Genomic DNA, 14,539 nt, shown 5'->3' on the forward strand with positions numbered 1-14,539 from the left:
AGAAGGCTAATGGCATTTTGGGTTGTATAAGTAGGGGCATTTCCAGCAGATCGAGGGATGTGATCATTCCCCTCTATTCAGCACTGGTGAGGCCTCATTTGGAGTACTGTGTCCAGTTTTGGGCCCCACACTACAAGAAGGATGTGGATAAATTGGAGAGAGTCCAGCGGAGGGCAACAAAAATGATTAGGGGGCTGGAGCACATGACTTATGTGGAGAGGCTGAGGGAACTGGGATTGTTTAGTCTGCAGAAGAAAAGAATGAGGGGGGATTTGATAGCTGCTTTCAACTACCTGAAAGGGGGTTCCAAAGAGAATGGATCTAGACTGTTCTCAGTGGTAGAAGATGACAGAACAAGGAGTAATGGTCTCAAGTTGCAGAGGGGGAGGTTTAGGTTGGACATTAGGAAAAACTTTTTCACTAGTAGGGTGGTGAAGAACTGGCATGGGTTACCTAGGGAGGTAGTGGAATCTCCTTCCTTAGAGGTTTTTAAGGTCAGGCTTGACAAAGCCCTGGCTGGGATGATTTAGTTGGGTTTGGTCCTGCTTTGAGCAGGGGGTTGGACTAGATGACCTCCTGAGGTCCCTTCCAACCCTGAGATTCTATGATAAGAAAATTGATGAGGTGGGAGGGGAGTGGTTTGTGAGGGAGGAGAAGAGCTAAGCATCCTGAGCCTGGCTATGAGGTGAGCAAACAGGCCACCTGAAATCTGCACTGAAGGTAGGTATTTGAGATATCTAAATATTCAGACCCCAAGAGGGGAATTCACCCCTGCACTGTGCCTCCTTTTTGCTAACTTAAGCAGCCGAAAGGGGCCGGGATGCCTCCCTGGAGAATGCCACCAGCTCAGAGGGTCCTGTAGTTCACCCTTGCCTATGCCAGGAATTGAATTGCCCCCCAGAAGCTGTAGAGTGGGGGTGGTGCAAGCCACTACTCCTCTGTCCCTGCATGGGTGCTAGGGCCTGAAGGAAATAGAGCAAAGTGAGCATTCAGTTAAATATGAACAAACAGCCCCCCTCTCCCTGCATGGACTCACAGCAGCAGCATTGCCCAGACTTGATTACAATTGACCCCATTGGCTGAGACTATCTTTCTTGAGGCAAGCTGGAGGTGTTGACACATTGCCATGGAGTCAGGTGAGGTGACAACGTCCTGGGATTGGTTCTCTTCTCTACCGCGAAGTGGGTAATTAGTCAGAAGCAGCAGCAGCAGCTGTCAGAACTCCCTGTTCCAGATGGATTCCTGGAGATTCCTGCTGCTTCTAATCCACAGCAGAATTGCTACCGTTGCCACCATCCAAGGTAACAGACTCCTTGAGCTTTCTGTGGCTGCCTGATTACTCTAGAAGTAGGGAAAGCGCTCCTTCTTCCAAGGGGAGGTTTGCCATAACTTGATTTCTAAACTAAACTTGGCTTGCTCACATCTCTTTAAACAAGCTGCAAGATACAAACAAACCCATGACTTCTGGGGCAGTGCATGGCTGGCTCTCCTGGCATTCATGAAGTTTATTTCCATCTGGCCACTGACATAAGATTGTGTTGAAACCTCCCCTGCCTTGAAGCACAGGCAGAAAGCTGGGTTACGCAGGATGGCAGAGAGCTCAGCCCTGCCCCTGTTACTGGAAAAACATGTCGAACTTAAGAAAAGGCACCCTTCTGTACTTGTGCCCTGTGTACCGACTATCCCAGCAACCCCCAGGTTACCCCCAAAGTGACAGAGAGATTAGAGGGCAAAGGCCTTCTCTGTCCAGTTTGTTCGTGTGGTTTATTTGGCAGCACAGTAGGGCTGGTGGCTAAGGGAGCTGGTTCTGTGTGTGTGTTTTTCACTGGGCAATAGGGGAGAGAATGATATTTAAAAAAAACTGGAAAACGGGATTGTAAAAAAGATTGTTAAAAAAACCAAACCATTGACAGGGTCCTTAGGGCTGGGGGAGAGGCCTGGAACAACCTAATTCATTAATTAGACTGCAAGCTAACAGTGTTCCTTTAATTGTGTTGGGTTTAGGCACCATATGTCAGCTCCAGCCGATAACAGACACGCACTCTGCCCTGAGGAATGTGCAATTCAAGTATAGAGAAGGGGGAAGGGCTGGCGAGGTATATAGCTGTCTGTGGTTATGGGACTGCTTTGAATTGGTATGACCTCACTGATGAGAGTGCATGTTTGTGGCTAGTAATTCTATAGCTGTATTAAATGCACCTCATAGTTGAAGCTTTAAAGGAGGCAATGCACCTGGTACTAAAATTCTGCCCTTCCAAGTGTGAGGCCCCCGGGGGCGGGGAGGAGGGGTGGAAGCTATATGGTTGCAGTTGAGTCAAGGATCCCTGACCCATTCCAGCTGCACATTCAGCACGGCAGCTCCAGTGAGGAGCAGAGTGCACTTCCCCGCAACTTGCATCTTGCATCATGCATGGATCCCGGACACAAGTCCATGGCACATGGCCAGGTTTCTCAGCCAGGGCCGGCTTCTAGGGCTTGAGAAGCACTCCGCTTGTATCCTGCTCTGCTGCTGCACAGGTTCACTGACTGGGGGGTCATCTGCCCCCCCAGCAAATCTGAGTGAGACAGGCCAGAAATTTACCCTAAGCAGCCAGGGCAGCCACTGAGGGCAGCCTCTTTCCAGATCATGTCCTGGTGTCCTCTTACACTGAGGATACCCCTCTGGCGAGGGGACCCCATTTATTAGGAAGAGACAATAGGAAGAGGTAATAGTAGTGGAGGATTCAGTTATTAGAAATATAGATAGTTGACGAAGTGGGTATTCACCCACGAAAGCTCATGCTGCAAAACGTCTGTTAGTCTATAAGGTGCCACAGGATTCTTTGCTGCTTTTACAGATCCAGACTAACACGGCTACCCCTCTGATACATAGATAGTTGGGTTTGTGATGACCTGGAGAACCGCATGGTGAATTCCCTGCTGGATGCAAAGCTTGCAGATTCTTGAGACATCTAGATAGACTTATGTGCAGTGCTGGGGAGGAGCCAGTAGTCACAACATGTAGGTACCAGCGACATAGGGAAAGGTAGGAGAAAGGTCCTGGAGGCCAAATTTAGGATGCTAGGAAAGAGATTGAAGTCCAGGACTTCCCTAGTGGTATTCTCTGAAACATAGGTGCCGACTCCATGGGTGCTCCAGGGCTGGCGCACCCACAGGGAACTGCCATGTCCTGCTTCTCCCCCCTCCTTCCCAGCTGTTTCACATGGCAAGCCTGGGAGAGAGGCGGAAGGAGGAGGAACGCGGCACTCTTGGGGAAGAGGCGGGGCCAGGGCGGGGATTTGGAGAGGGATCCAATGGGGCAGGGAGGGGGTGGAGTTGGGGTGGGGCTGGGGCCATGGGGGAATGAACACCCACCGGTGCCAACAAAAGTTGGCACCTGTGCTCCGAAATGCTTCCAGTTCCACTCACAGGCCAGTTAGACAGGCAGCACTGCAAGATCTCAATGTATGGGTGAGACGATGGTGTTTAGAGGAGGAGTTTAGGTTTATTAGGAACTGGGGAACCTTTAGGGAAAGGAGGAGCGCCAAACCACAGGCCTTAACCTGCTGGATGATGGATGTGCTGCCAACAGTGTACCATGTCTCAATCAGTCCTGCTCCACCCTGTCAGCCATCCTGGAAATACTGTACACCAGAACTGTGGGGACTCTGCTGCTGCTGGGACGTTGGAATCTCATAAGAATGGCCATAACTGGGTCCGACCAATGGTCCAAGTAGCTCAGTATCCTGTCTTCCAACAGTGGCCAGTGCCAGATGCTTCAGAGACAGTGAACAGAACAGGGCAATTTATCGAGTGATCCATTCCCTGGTGTCCACTCCCAGCATCTGGCAATCAGTCGCTTAGGGACACCCACAGCATGGGGCTGTGTCCCTGATCATCTTGGATAATAGATATCGATGCACTTATCCTTCATGAACTTCTCTCATTCTTTTTAGAACCCAGTTATACTTTTGGCCTTCGCAACATCCCTTGGCAACAAGTTTCCCAGGTTGACTGTGCACTATGTGAAAAAGTTCTTCCTTTTGTTTGTTTTAAACCTCCTCATAGAATCACAGAATCATAGAATCTCAGGGTTGGAAGGGACCTTAGGAGGTCATCTAGTCCAACCCCCCTGCTCAAAGCAGGACCAAACCCAACTAAATCATCCCAGCCAGGGCTTTGTCAAGCCTGACCTTAAAAACCTCTAAGGAAGGAGATTCCACCACCTCCCTAGGTAACCCATTCCAGTGCTTCACCACCCTACTAGTGAAAAAGTTTTTCCTAATGTCCAACCTAAACCTCCCCCTCTGCAACTTGAGACCATTACTCCTTGTGCTGCCTATTAATTTCACTGGGTGATCAGTGGGTCATCTCCTACGTTATGTAATGTGAAGGGATAAATAACGCTTCCTTATTCACTTTCTCCACACCAGTCATGATTTTATAGACCTCAGTCATATCCCCCCTCTGTCCTCTCTTTTCCCAGTTGGACAGTCCCAATCTTTTTAATCTCTTCTCATATGGAAGCTGTTACATACCCTTATGATATTTGTTGCCTTTCTCTGTATCTTTTCCAATTCTAATATATCTTTTTTGAGATGGGGTGACCAGAACTGCATGCAGTATTCAAGATGAGGGCATACCACTGATTTATATAGTGGCATTGTGATATTTTCTGTCTTGTTTTCTATCCCTTTCCTAATGGTTCCTCACTTTCTGTTAGCTTTATTTGACTATTGAGCAGATGTTTTCAGAGAACTATCCATGATGACTCTAAGATCTCTTTCTTGAGTGGTTACAGCTAATTTAGACCCCATCATTTTGTATGTATAACTGGGATTATGTTTTCCATTGTCATTACTACTTTGCATTTATCAACACTGAATTTAATCTGCCATTTCCTTGCCCGGTCTCCCACTTTTGTGAGATCTCTTCATAAATCTTCACAGTCTGCTTTGGATTTCACAATTTTGAGTAATTTTGTATCATCTGCAAACTTTGCCACCTCACTGTTTACCCCTTTTCCCAGATCATTTATGAACATGTTGAACAGCACTGGTTCCAGTACAGATCACTGGGGAACCCTGCTATTTACCTCTCTCTGCTATGAAAACCGACCATTTATTCCTACTGTTTCGTTCTGCTTTGTTTGTAACCAGTTATGATCCATGATATGGCCTTCCCTCTTATCCCATGACTCCTTACTTTGCCTAAGAGCCTTTGGTGGGGGACTTCATCAAAGGCTTTTTGAAAATCCAAATACACAATATCCACTGGATCACCCTTATCCCCGTTTGCTGATCAGTTCAAAGAATTCTAATACATTGGTGAGGCATGATTTCCTTTACAGATTTCATGTTCACTCTTCACCAACAAATCAGGTTCATCTATATGTCTGATCATTCTGTTCTTTATGATAATTTCAACCAATCTACCTAGTACTGAAGTTAGGTATCCTGGCCTGTAATTGCCAGGATTGCTTCTGGAGCCTTTTTTAAAAATCAGCCTTAATTAGCTATTCTCCAGTCTCCAGAGGCTGATTTGAGTGATAAGTTACATACACAGTTCTGCAATTCTGCAATTTTATAGCTGAGATCCTTCAGAACCCTTGGGTGAATATATCTGGTCCTGGTGATTTATTACTGTTTATCAGTTTGTACCCAAACCTCTTCTATTGACACCTCAATCTACAACAGTTCCTCAGATTTGCCACCTAAAAAGGATGGCTTAGGCGTGGGGATTCTCCCCCAGACTCTCTGCAGGGAAGACCAATGCAAAGAATTCATTTAGCTTCAGCCACAACGGTCTAGTCTTCCCTGAGTGCTCCTTTATCCAGTGGCTCTACTGATTCATCTAAGATTTTGACTATACTGTATTTGATTGTGTGCTTTCTTTCACATATAGTGCCACTCCCTCACCAGCATGACTTACTCTGTTATTCCTATATATTTTGTACCCTGGTATTACTGTGTCTCATTGATTATCAGCATTCCACCAAAGTTTCTGTGATGCCTATTATATCAATATCCTCATTTAATGCCAGGCACTCAAGTGCGCCCATCATAGTATTTAAACTTATTGTATCTGTAGACGAGCACTTATAAAATTGGTCAGTCTGAAGTTGTGATGTAGCAATGGGACTTTTTTCATGTTTAACTTTTTCTCTTCAGTTCCTACCTGTACATTATCAACTTCTATGCTCTCTTTACTACGATATAAAGAATCCCCTTTAATAAATCCTCCCCTAAGGGATGTCTCTGTCTGAACCATGTGCTTCTCCATACTCGCTGGCTTTTCCCCAGCCCTTAATTTAAAAACATCTCTATGTTCATTTTTACATGCCACCAGTCTGGTTCGGTTTTGGTTTAGGTGGAGCCCATCCTTTCTGTATAGAGGCAGGCGTCAGTCAAGAGCTCACCTGTAGCTGATGGAGCCCAGAACTCACTTGCCATCTGCAATATGACTTCAACCAGAGCTAGTTCCTTTTCAGATACTATTCTGAGAGTCTGCATTAGGAATGGTGTTTGTGTGCATGCACAGAGTAGACAAGGGCTCAGTTACTGCAGGAGCTCAGGGAGTCAGGGAAATGGTTCCCCACAGGGAGAAGATCAAGTCAGAACTAAACTCTTCCCCTGAAATGCTACTCAGCAGACAGCCAGGCTGGGCTAACGTTTTGTAAATGGATGGCAGGGGCTCTGCTTCACTGCTACAACCAAGAGGAGCAAAAACCAGAAGGGAGCCCATAGAAAGGGCTGACTCTATGGCCTGCTCCTCCATCCTCCCACTCCACTAAACTGCAGCTGCTTATTTGTGGATTCCACTGGGGGATGGGGTTCTGGCAGCAGGAGATGGGTGTGTGGCTGTGGGGTCAAAAAATATTGTGGGGCAAAGAGCTTCAGCTCAGAAAGTGCTGGCTTCCCCAGAACCCCCACGTGCAGAGAACACAGTAACGAATTGCAGAAGGAGTCACTTTCTTCCAACACCGAACAAGGAACTTGATTAGCATAAGGACAACAGTCATCTCCCTGCAGTTGAATCATAGAATCATAGAATCTCAGGGTTGGAAGGGACCTCAGGAGGTCATCTAGTCCAACCCCCTGCTCAAAGCAGGACCAAACCCAACTAAATCATCCCAGCCAGGGCTTTCAAGCCTGACCTTAAAAACCTCTAAGGAAGGAGATTCCACTACCTCCCTAGGTAACCCATTCCAGTGCTTCACCACCCTACTAGTGAAAAAGTTTTTTCTAATGTCCAACCTAAACCTCCCCCTCTGCAACTTGAGACCATTACTCCTTGTTCTGTCATCTTCTACCACTGAGAACAGTCTAGATCCATCCTCTTTGGAACTCCCTTTCAGGTAGTTGAAAGCAGCTATCAAATCCCCCCTCATTCTTCTCTTCTGCAGACTAAACAATCCCAGTTCCCTCAGCCTCTCCTCATAAGTCATGTGCTCCAGCCCCCTAATCATTTTTGTTGCCCTCCGCTGGACTCTCTCCAATTTATCCACATCCTTCTTGTAGTGTGGGGCCCAAAACTGGACACAGTACTCCAAATGAGGCCTCACCAGTGCTGAGTAGAGGGGAATGATCACATCCCTCGATCTGCTGGAAATGCCCCTACTTATACAACCCAAAATGCCATTAGCCTTCTTGGCAACAAGGGCACACTGTTGACTCATATTCAGCTTTTCGTCCACCGTAACCCCTAGGTCCTTTTCTGCAGAACTGCTGCCCAGCCATTCGGTCCCTAGTCTGTAACAGTGCATGGGATTCTTCCGTCCTAAGTGCAGGACTCTGCACTTGTCCTTGTTGAACCTCATCATATTTCTTTTGGCCCAATCCTCTAATTTGTCTAGGTCCCTCTGTATCCTATCCACTCCTCCCAGTTTAGTGTCATCTGCAAACTTGCTAAGGGTGCAGTCCACACCATCCTCCAGATCGTTAATGAAGATATTGAATAAAACCGGCCCCAGCACCGACCCTTGGGGCACTCCACTTGATACCGGCTGCCAACTAGACATGGAACCATTGATCACTACCCGTTGAGCCCGACCATCTAGCCAGTTTTCTATCCACCTTACCGTCCATTCATCCAGCCCAGACTTCTTTAACTTGCTGGCAAGAATACTGTGGGAGACTGTATCAAAAGCTTTGCTAAAGTCCAGAAATAGCACATCCACTGCTTTCCCCTCATCCACAGAGCCGGTTATCTCATCATAGAAGGCAATTAGGTTAGTCAGGCATGACTTGCCCTTGGTGAATCCATGCTGACTGTTCCTGATCACTTTCCCCTCCTTTAAGTGGTTCAGAATTGATTCCTTGAGGACCTGTTCCATGATTTTTCCAGGGACTGAGGTGAGACTGACTGGCCTGTAGTTCCCTGGATCTTCCTTCTTCCCTTTTTTAAAGATGGGCACTACATTAGCTTTTTTCCATTCGTCCGGGACCTCCCCCGATCGCCATGATTTTTCAAAGATAATGGCCAATGGCTCTGCAATCTCATCGGCCAACTCCTTTAGCACCCTCGGATGCAGCGCATCCGGCCCCATGGACTTGTGCTCGTCCAGCTTTCCTAAATAGTCCCGAACTACTTCTTTCTCCACAGAGAGCTGGTCACCTCCTCCCCATACCTCCCCATACCGTGCTGCAGAGTGCAGCTGTCTGGGAGCTGACCTTGTCTGTGAAGACAGAGGCAAAAAAAGCATTGAGTACACTAGCTTTCTCCACATCCTCCGTCACTAGGTTCCCTCCCTCATTCAGCAAGGGGCCCACACTTTCCTTGACTTTCTTCCTGTTGCTAACATACCTAAAGAAACCCTTCTTGTTACTCCTAACATCTCTGGCTAGCTGCAACTCCAAGTGTGATTTGGCCTTCCTAATTTCACACCTGCATGCCTGAGCAATACTTTTATACTCCTCCCTGGTTATTTGTCCAATCTTCCACTTCTTGTAAGCTGTTTTTTTGTGTTTAAGATGAGCAAGGATTTCACTGTTAAGGCAAGCTGGTTGCCTGCCATATTTACTTTTCTTCCTACACATCGGGATGGTTTGTTCCTGCAACCTCAATAAGGTTTCTTTAAAATACAGCCAGCTTTCCTCGACTCCTTTCCCCGTCATGTTATTCTCCCAGGGGACCTTGCCCATCAGTTCCCTGAGGGAGTCAAAGTCTGCTTTTCTGAAGTCCAGGGTCTCTGTTCTACTGCTTTCCTTTTTTCCTTGTGTCAGGATCCTGAACTCGACCATCTCATGGTCACTGCCTCCCAGGTTCCCATCCACTATTGCTTCCTCTACTATTTCTTCCCTGTTTGTGAGCAGCAGGTCAAGAAGAGCTTTTCCCCTAGTTGGTTCCTCCAGCACTTGCACCAGGAAATTGTCCCCTACACTTTCCAGAAACTTCCTGGATTGTCTGTGCACCGCTGTATTGCTCTCCCAGCAGATATCGGGGTGATTAAAGTCACCCATGAGAACCAGGGCCTGTGATCTAGCAACTTCTGTTAGTTGCTGGAAGAAAGCCTCGTCCACCTCATCCCCCTGGTCTGGTGGTCTGTAGCAGACTCCCACCACGACATTACCCTTGTTGCTCATACTTCTAAATTTAATCCAGAGACACTCAGGTTTTTCTGCAGTTTCATACTGGAGCTCTGAGCAGTCATACTGCTCTCTTACATACAATGCAACTCCCCCACCTTTTCTGCCCTGCCTGTCCTTCCTGAACAGTTTATATCCATCCATGACAGTACTCCAATCATGTGAGTTATCCCACCAAGTCTCTGTTATTCCAATTACATCATAATTCCCTGACTGTGCCAGGACTTCTAGTTCTCCCTGCTTGTTCCCCAGGCTTCTTGCATTTGTGTATAGGCACTTAAGATAACTCGCTGATTGTCCCGCTTTCTCGGTCTGAGACAGGAGTCCTCCCCTCTTGCACTCTCCTGCTTGTGTTTCCTCCCGGTATCCCACTTCCCCACTTACCTCGGGGCTTTGGTCTCCTTCCCGCGGTGAACCTAGTTTAAAGCCCTCCTCACTAGGTTAGCCAGCCTGCTTGCAAAGATGCTCTTCCCTCTCTTCGTGAGGTGGAGCCTGTCTCTGCCTAGCAATCCTTCTTCTTGGAAGACCATCCCATGGTCAAAGAATCCCAACCCTTCTCTCCGACACCATCTGCGTAGCCATTCGTTGATTTCCACGATTTGATGGTCTCTACCCTGGCCTTTTCCTGCCACAGGGAAATCTGTCTGGCATCTGTCTGTTCCTGCTTCAGCATGCATCTACTACCTGAAAACTTCCTTACCCTTGTCTTGCTGCAGATTTTAAAGAAACAGTTCACTCATCCTCGCAGAACCCAGGACAGCCCCTCCAGGGGAAGGAACCAGCAGAAACCCTGCCAGTCCAAGCCCTGTGCAGGAATAGCCAGCCTGACAGTGTCTATACCAGCATGTTTACAGTTCTCCCACTGTTGCACTGCCAGGGTGGCCATGTCACCTGCACAGAGCAGTGGTGACTAACAGCACCTGAGCTCCGTCTGCAGGAGGCTCCTCCAAATGCTGGAGTTCACCAGGTGTGCACTGCCCAAGAAGAAAAGGCTAAGGCACTGCATGGGAGGCTGCAGTTAAGAAAACCCAAAATCCTCTCTGGGTCTTCCACTTACAGAGGCCTTGTTCCACCAACACAGCACCATTCAGCAAAGCCTCTGCCACGTTCCCCTCCTGCAAATACCAAGCAACAATAGGGAGATGAACACAGGGCAGCTTTTCTGTCCTGAGGAACAACCCCCATCTCTCCCTCTTCCAGATTGCTCAGTTCAGGGAGGCTCCTTGTTTTGACTCTGACCAGTGATGAGCTGCTAAAATCTTAACAACCGGTTCCCTATAAAAAGTTCTGATTTAAGGGATGTGCCAGAGCATGTATTTTTTGTACCAACAGGGTTACCATACGTCTGTATTTTCCCGGGAGGAATTTTTAAAATTTACCACCCAGACAGAGATTTAAGAACCTAAAAGCCTGACATGTCCAGGAAAATACAGATGTATGTTAACCCTACCTAAAGTTCTTTTTTAAAAAGATGGGCCTGAACTAGAAATGAGCTCCGTTTCACATGTGTGGGTCCCTGCCACTCCCTTGGGGTGTGCTAGGGTGACCAGATGTCCCAATTTTATAGGGACAGTCTCAATTTTTGGGTCTTTTTCTTATATGGGCTCCTATTACCTCTCACCCCGTCCCGATTTTTCACACTTGCTGTCTGGTCACCCTAGGGTGGGCACAGGTGTGGGTCCCAGCTGCTCCCTGCCCCCCCTCATTGAAGCAGGTGTGCAGGGTTACTGCCCTGGGAACTGCAGGGCACCAGTGGACATGGGGCTGGCTGCAGACAGGGGCGTGGGGCAGGGCTAGCTGGAGGCAGGGAGTGTGACACGGGCTGGCTGCAACAGGGGCTGGCTGTGGGCAGGTGGTGCAGACAGGCTGTGGCGGGGAAAGGGCTGTGGCAGGGGTGGGGGGGTGGCAGGGGCTGTGGGCAGGGGCTGGCTGCAGGCAGGGGCTGCGGGCAGGGGGCAAGGGGGGTGGCAGGGGCTGTGGGCAGAGGCGGTGGCAGGGGGTGGCAGGGGCTGTGGCAGGGGCGGCTGCAGGCAGGGGCTGCGGGCAGGGGGCAAGGGGGTGGCAGGGGCTGTGGCAGGGGGCAAGGGGGTGGCAGGGGCTGTGGGCAGAGGCGGTGGCGGTGGCAGGGGCTGTGGCAGGGGTGGCTGCAGGCAGGGGCTGCGGGCAGGGGCAAGGGGGTGGCAGGGGCTGTGGCAGGGGCTGGCTGTGGGCAGGGAAGGCGGGGGAGGGGCTGGGAGCAGCCCGAGCAGCAGGACGCAGCCGGGGACCCACCAGGCAGAAGCAGGAGCCCCAGGGCCAGAGGTCCAAGGAGCAGCAGCAGCAACAGGGCCAGGAGGCAGCTCACATGGCTCCCGCAGCGCAGCATGGCGCCCCCTGGCGGCCGGGAGCAGGAATTACAGGCTTCCCAGCCAGAGCCCATCAAACCTTCCCTCCCAGGGAAGCCAGTTAACAAGTGGTCCTAAAACCGCTTCTAAATTTAACAACCAGTTCGTGGGAACCAGTGCGAACGGGCTCCAGCTTACCCGACTCTGACCCTAGCTGAGATTTAGCTGCCCAGAATCCACGTGCTGCTCTCTGGCTTGGCAAGGGGTTCTACTAGGCTGCGTGCTGGGGGCTGCTTTTGGAAAGTCACACTGATAATAATTCTGTTTATCATTTGCCTGACTGTACTATGGGGTCTTATGGTGGAAGTAGAAGCCCTCAACCCTCTCATGATGCAGCACTACTGAGTTTATTGAAGACACAAGGCATGTTTAACTTTCTGGTAGGGATTACCTAGGTCAGGGATTGTCCACTCACTGCAGTTACATTGTGTTGTTAGCTCTAACTGACCCTCAGTCTCTGCAGCTGTGCACACCGAGTGCTTAGTTTGAATTGCACTGCCCAGCAGTGTGTGTTTATTTGGACCATGCTGTATAGTATTATCCTGTCTGTCTGTGGTACATACCTGGCCCCCATCAGTGCAGTATCTGAACACCTAACACTCTGTACTGTATTTACCCCCGGGACACAAGGCACTTCTATTAGCCCCTTGTTACAGATGGGAACTGAGGCTTGGAGAGACTATGTGACTTACCCCAGGTCACACAGAAAGTCTGTGGCAGAGGAGGGAATTGCAACTCCCAGGCCAGTGCCCTCCTCACTGAGCCTCTACTGCGGGCTTGATAATTATGTCAGTAAACTTCCCATATGATGCTGGTTTGGGAATAAGAAGTAGAAGTATAGCTGTATAATGCTCTCTGACCCCATGGCTTCCCAGCTGGCACAGCTACTTCAGGTGTTTGATTGCACTGCACTGTGGTGTTTGTTCTGTCTTTGGCAGGTCACTTTTGGCATATCACAGACCTCCATTTGGACCCAGAATACAGAGTGGCAACCGACCCTCTCCAGGTGTGTCCGTCTGCTGGCTCCAAGCCAGTGTACGATGCAGGCACATGGGGAAATTACATGTGTGATTCTCCTTGGATTCTCATAAACTCCTCCATTTATGCCATGAAGGCGATCCTGCCTGATCCGGACTTCATCCTTTGGACTGGGTAAGGAGTCCATCCATGCATAGCAGTGAAAGATAGGGCATGATCACACGATAAGCCCCATGAATGTTGTGATTAGATGTCACATGCAGAAACACTTTGAATTCTACTCACAGTGCACATGAGTACCTTAGTGTAACAGCTGCTACTCTGATATTAGCAAATGTGTGGCTGCAGAGAGAGCCCCCACTCAGTTACAGTGGGGCTGATCCACTATTACAAATCCCAAGAGCTCCCAAATTATAGGAACACAGGACAGGAAGGGACCTCCCGGGTCATCAGATCCAGTCAACTTCTATCATCATATCATCCTGTTCATAAACTTATCAAGCTTCATCTTCAAACCAGTAAGGTTTCTTGCCCCCATTGCTCCTATTGGGAGGCCAGTCCAGAGCCTCATTCCTCTAATGTTTAGAAACCTTCTTCCTATTTCCAGCCTAAATTTATTCATAGAATCATAGAATATCACGGTTGGAAGGGACCTCAGGAGGTCATCTAGTCCAACCCCCTGCTCAAAGCAGGACCAATTCCCAACTAAATCACCCCAGCCAGGGCTTTGTCAAGCCTGAGCTTAAAAACCTCTAAGGAAGGAGATTCCACCACCTCCCTAGGTAACCCATTCCAGTGCTTCACCACTCTCCTAGTGAAAAAGTTTTTCCTAATATAAAACCTAAACCTCCCCCACTGCAACTTGAGACCATTACTCCTTGTTCTGTCATCTGCTACCACTGAGAACAGTCTAGATCCATCCTCTTTGGAACCCCCCTTTCAGGTAGTTGAAAGCAGCTATCAAATCCCCCCTCATTCTTCTCTTCTGCAAACTAAACAATCCCAGTTCCCTCAGCCTCTCCTCATAAGTCATGTGCTCCAGCCCCCTAATCATTTTTGTTGCCCTCCGCTGGACTCTTTCCAATTTTTCCACATCCTTCTTGTAGTGTGGGGCCCAAAACTGGACACAGTATTCCAGATAAGGCCTCACCGATGTCGAATACATACACAGTTAGTAGTTCTGCAAGGGCACACTGTTTACTAAAATCCAGCTTCTCGTCCACTGTAACCCCTAGGTCCTTTTCTGCAGAACTGCTGCCTAGCCATTCGGTCCCTAGTCTGTAGCAGTGCGTGGGATTCTTCCGTCCTAAGTGCAGGACTCTGCAATTGTCCTTGTTGAACCTCATCAGATTTCTTTTGGTCCAATCCTCTAATTTGTCTAGGTCCCTCTGTATCCTATCCCTACCCTCCAGTGTATCTACCACTCCTCCCAGTTTAGTGTCATCTGCAAACTTGCTGAGAGTGCAATCCATGCCATCCTCCAGATCATTAATGAAGATATTGACCAAAACCGGCCCCTGGACCAACCCTTGGTGCAATCTGCTTAATACTGGCTGCTAACTAGACATGGAGCCATTGATGGAGATGGACCTAGCGAAGGGGATTAAAACC

General features: G+C 48.8%; 1 protein-coding gene across 2 annotated transcripts in view; it reads left to right on the top strand.

The window, feature by feature from the left end:
* Positions 1-642: 642 nt before the first annotated feature.
* Positions 643-14,539, top strand: part of SMPDL3B (sphingomyelin phosphodiesterase acid like 3B) — a 33,013-nt gene continuing 19,116 nt past the window's right edge. Inside the window, exons 1-2 of one of the 2 annotated variants that reach the window (XM_039511606.1) lie at positions 643-720; positions 12,889-13,102. In XM_039511606.1, the coding sequence (XP_039367540.1) occupies positions 13,014-13,102 (89 nt within the window). In that variant the 5' untranslated portion in view covers positions 643-720; positions 12,889-13,013. Of the gene's footprint in view, positions 721-1,170; positions 1,302-12,888; positions 13,103-14,539 lie in introns of those variants that run through there. The other variant, XM_039511605.1, reaches the window with a different exon arrangement.

The sequence above is a fragment of the Mauremys reevesii genome, linkage group 23 (genome assembly GCF_016161935.1).
Source record: "Mauremys reevesii isolate NIE-2019 linkage group 23, ASM1616193v1, whole genome shotgun sequence".
Lineage (NCBI taxonomy): Eukaryota > Metazoa > Chordata > Testudines > Geoemydidae > Mauremys > Mauremys reevesii.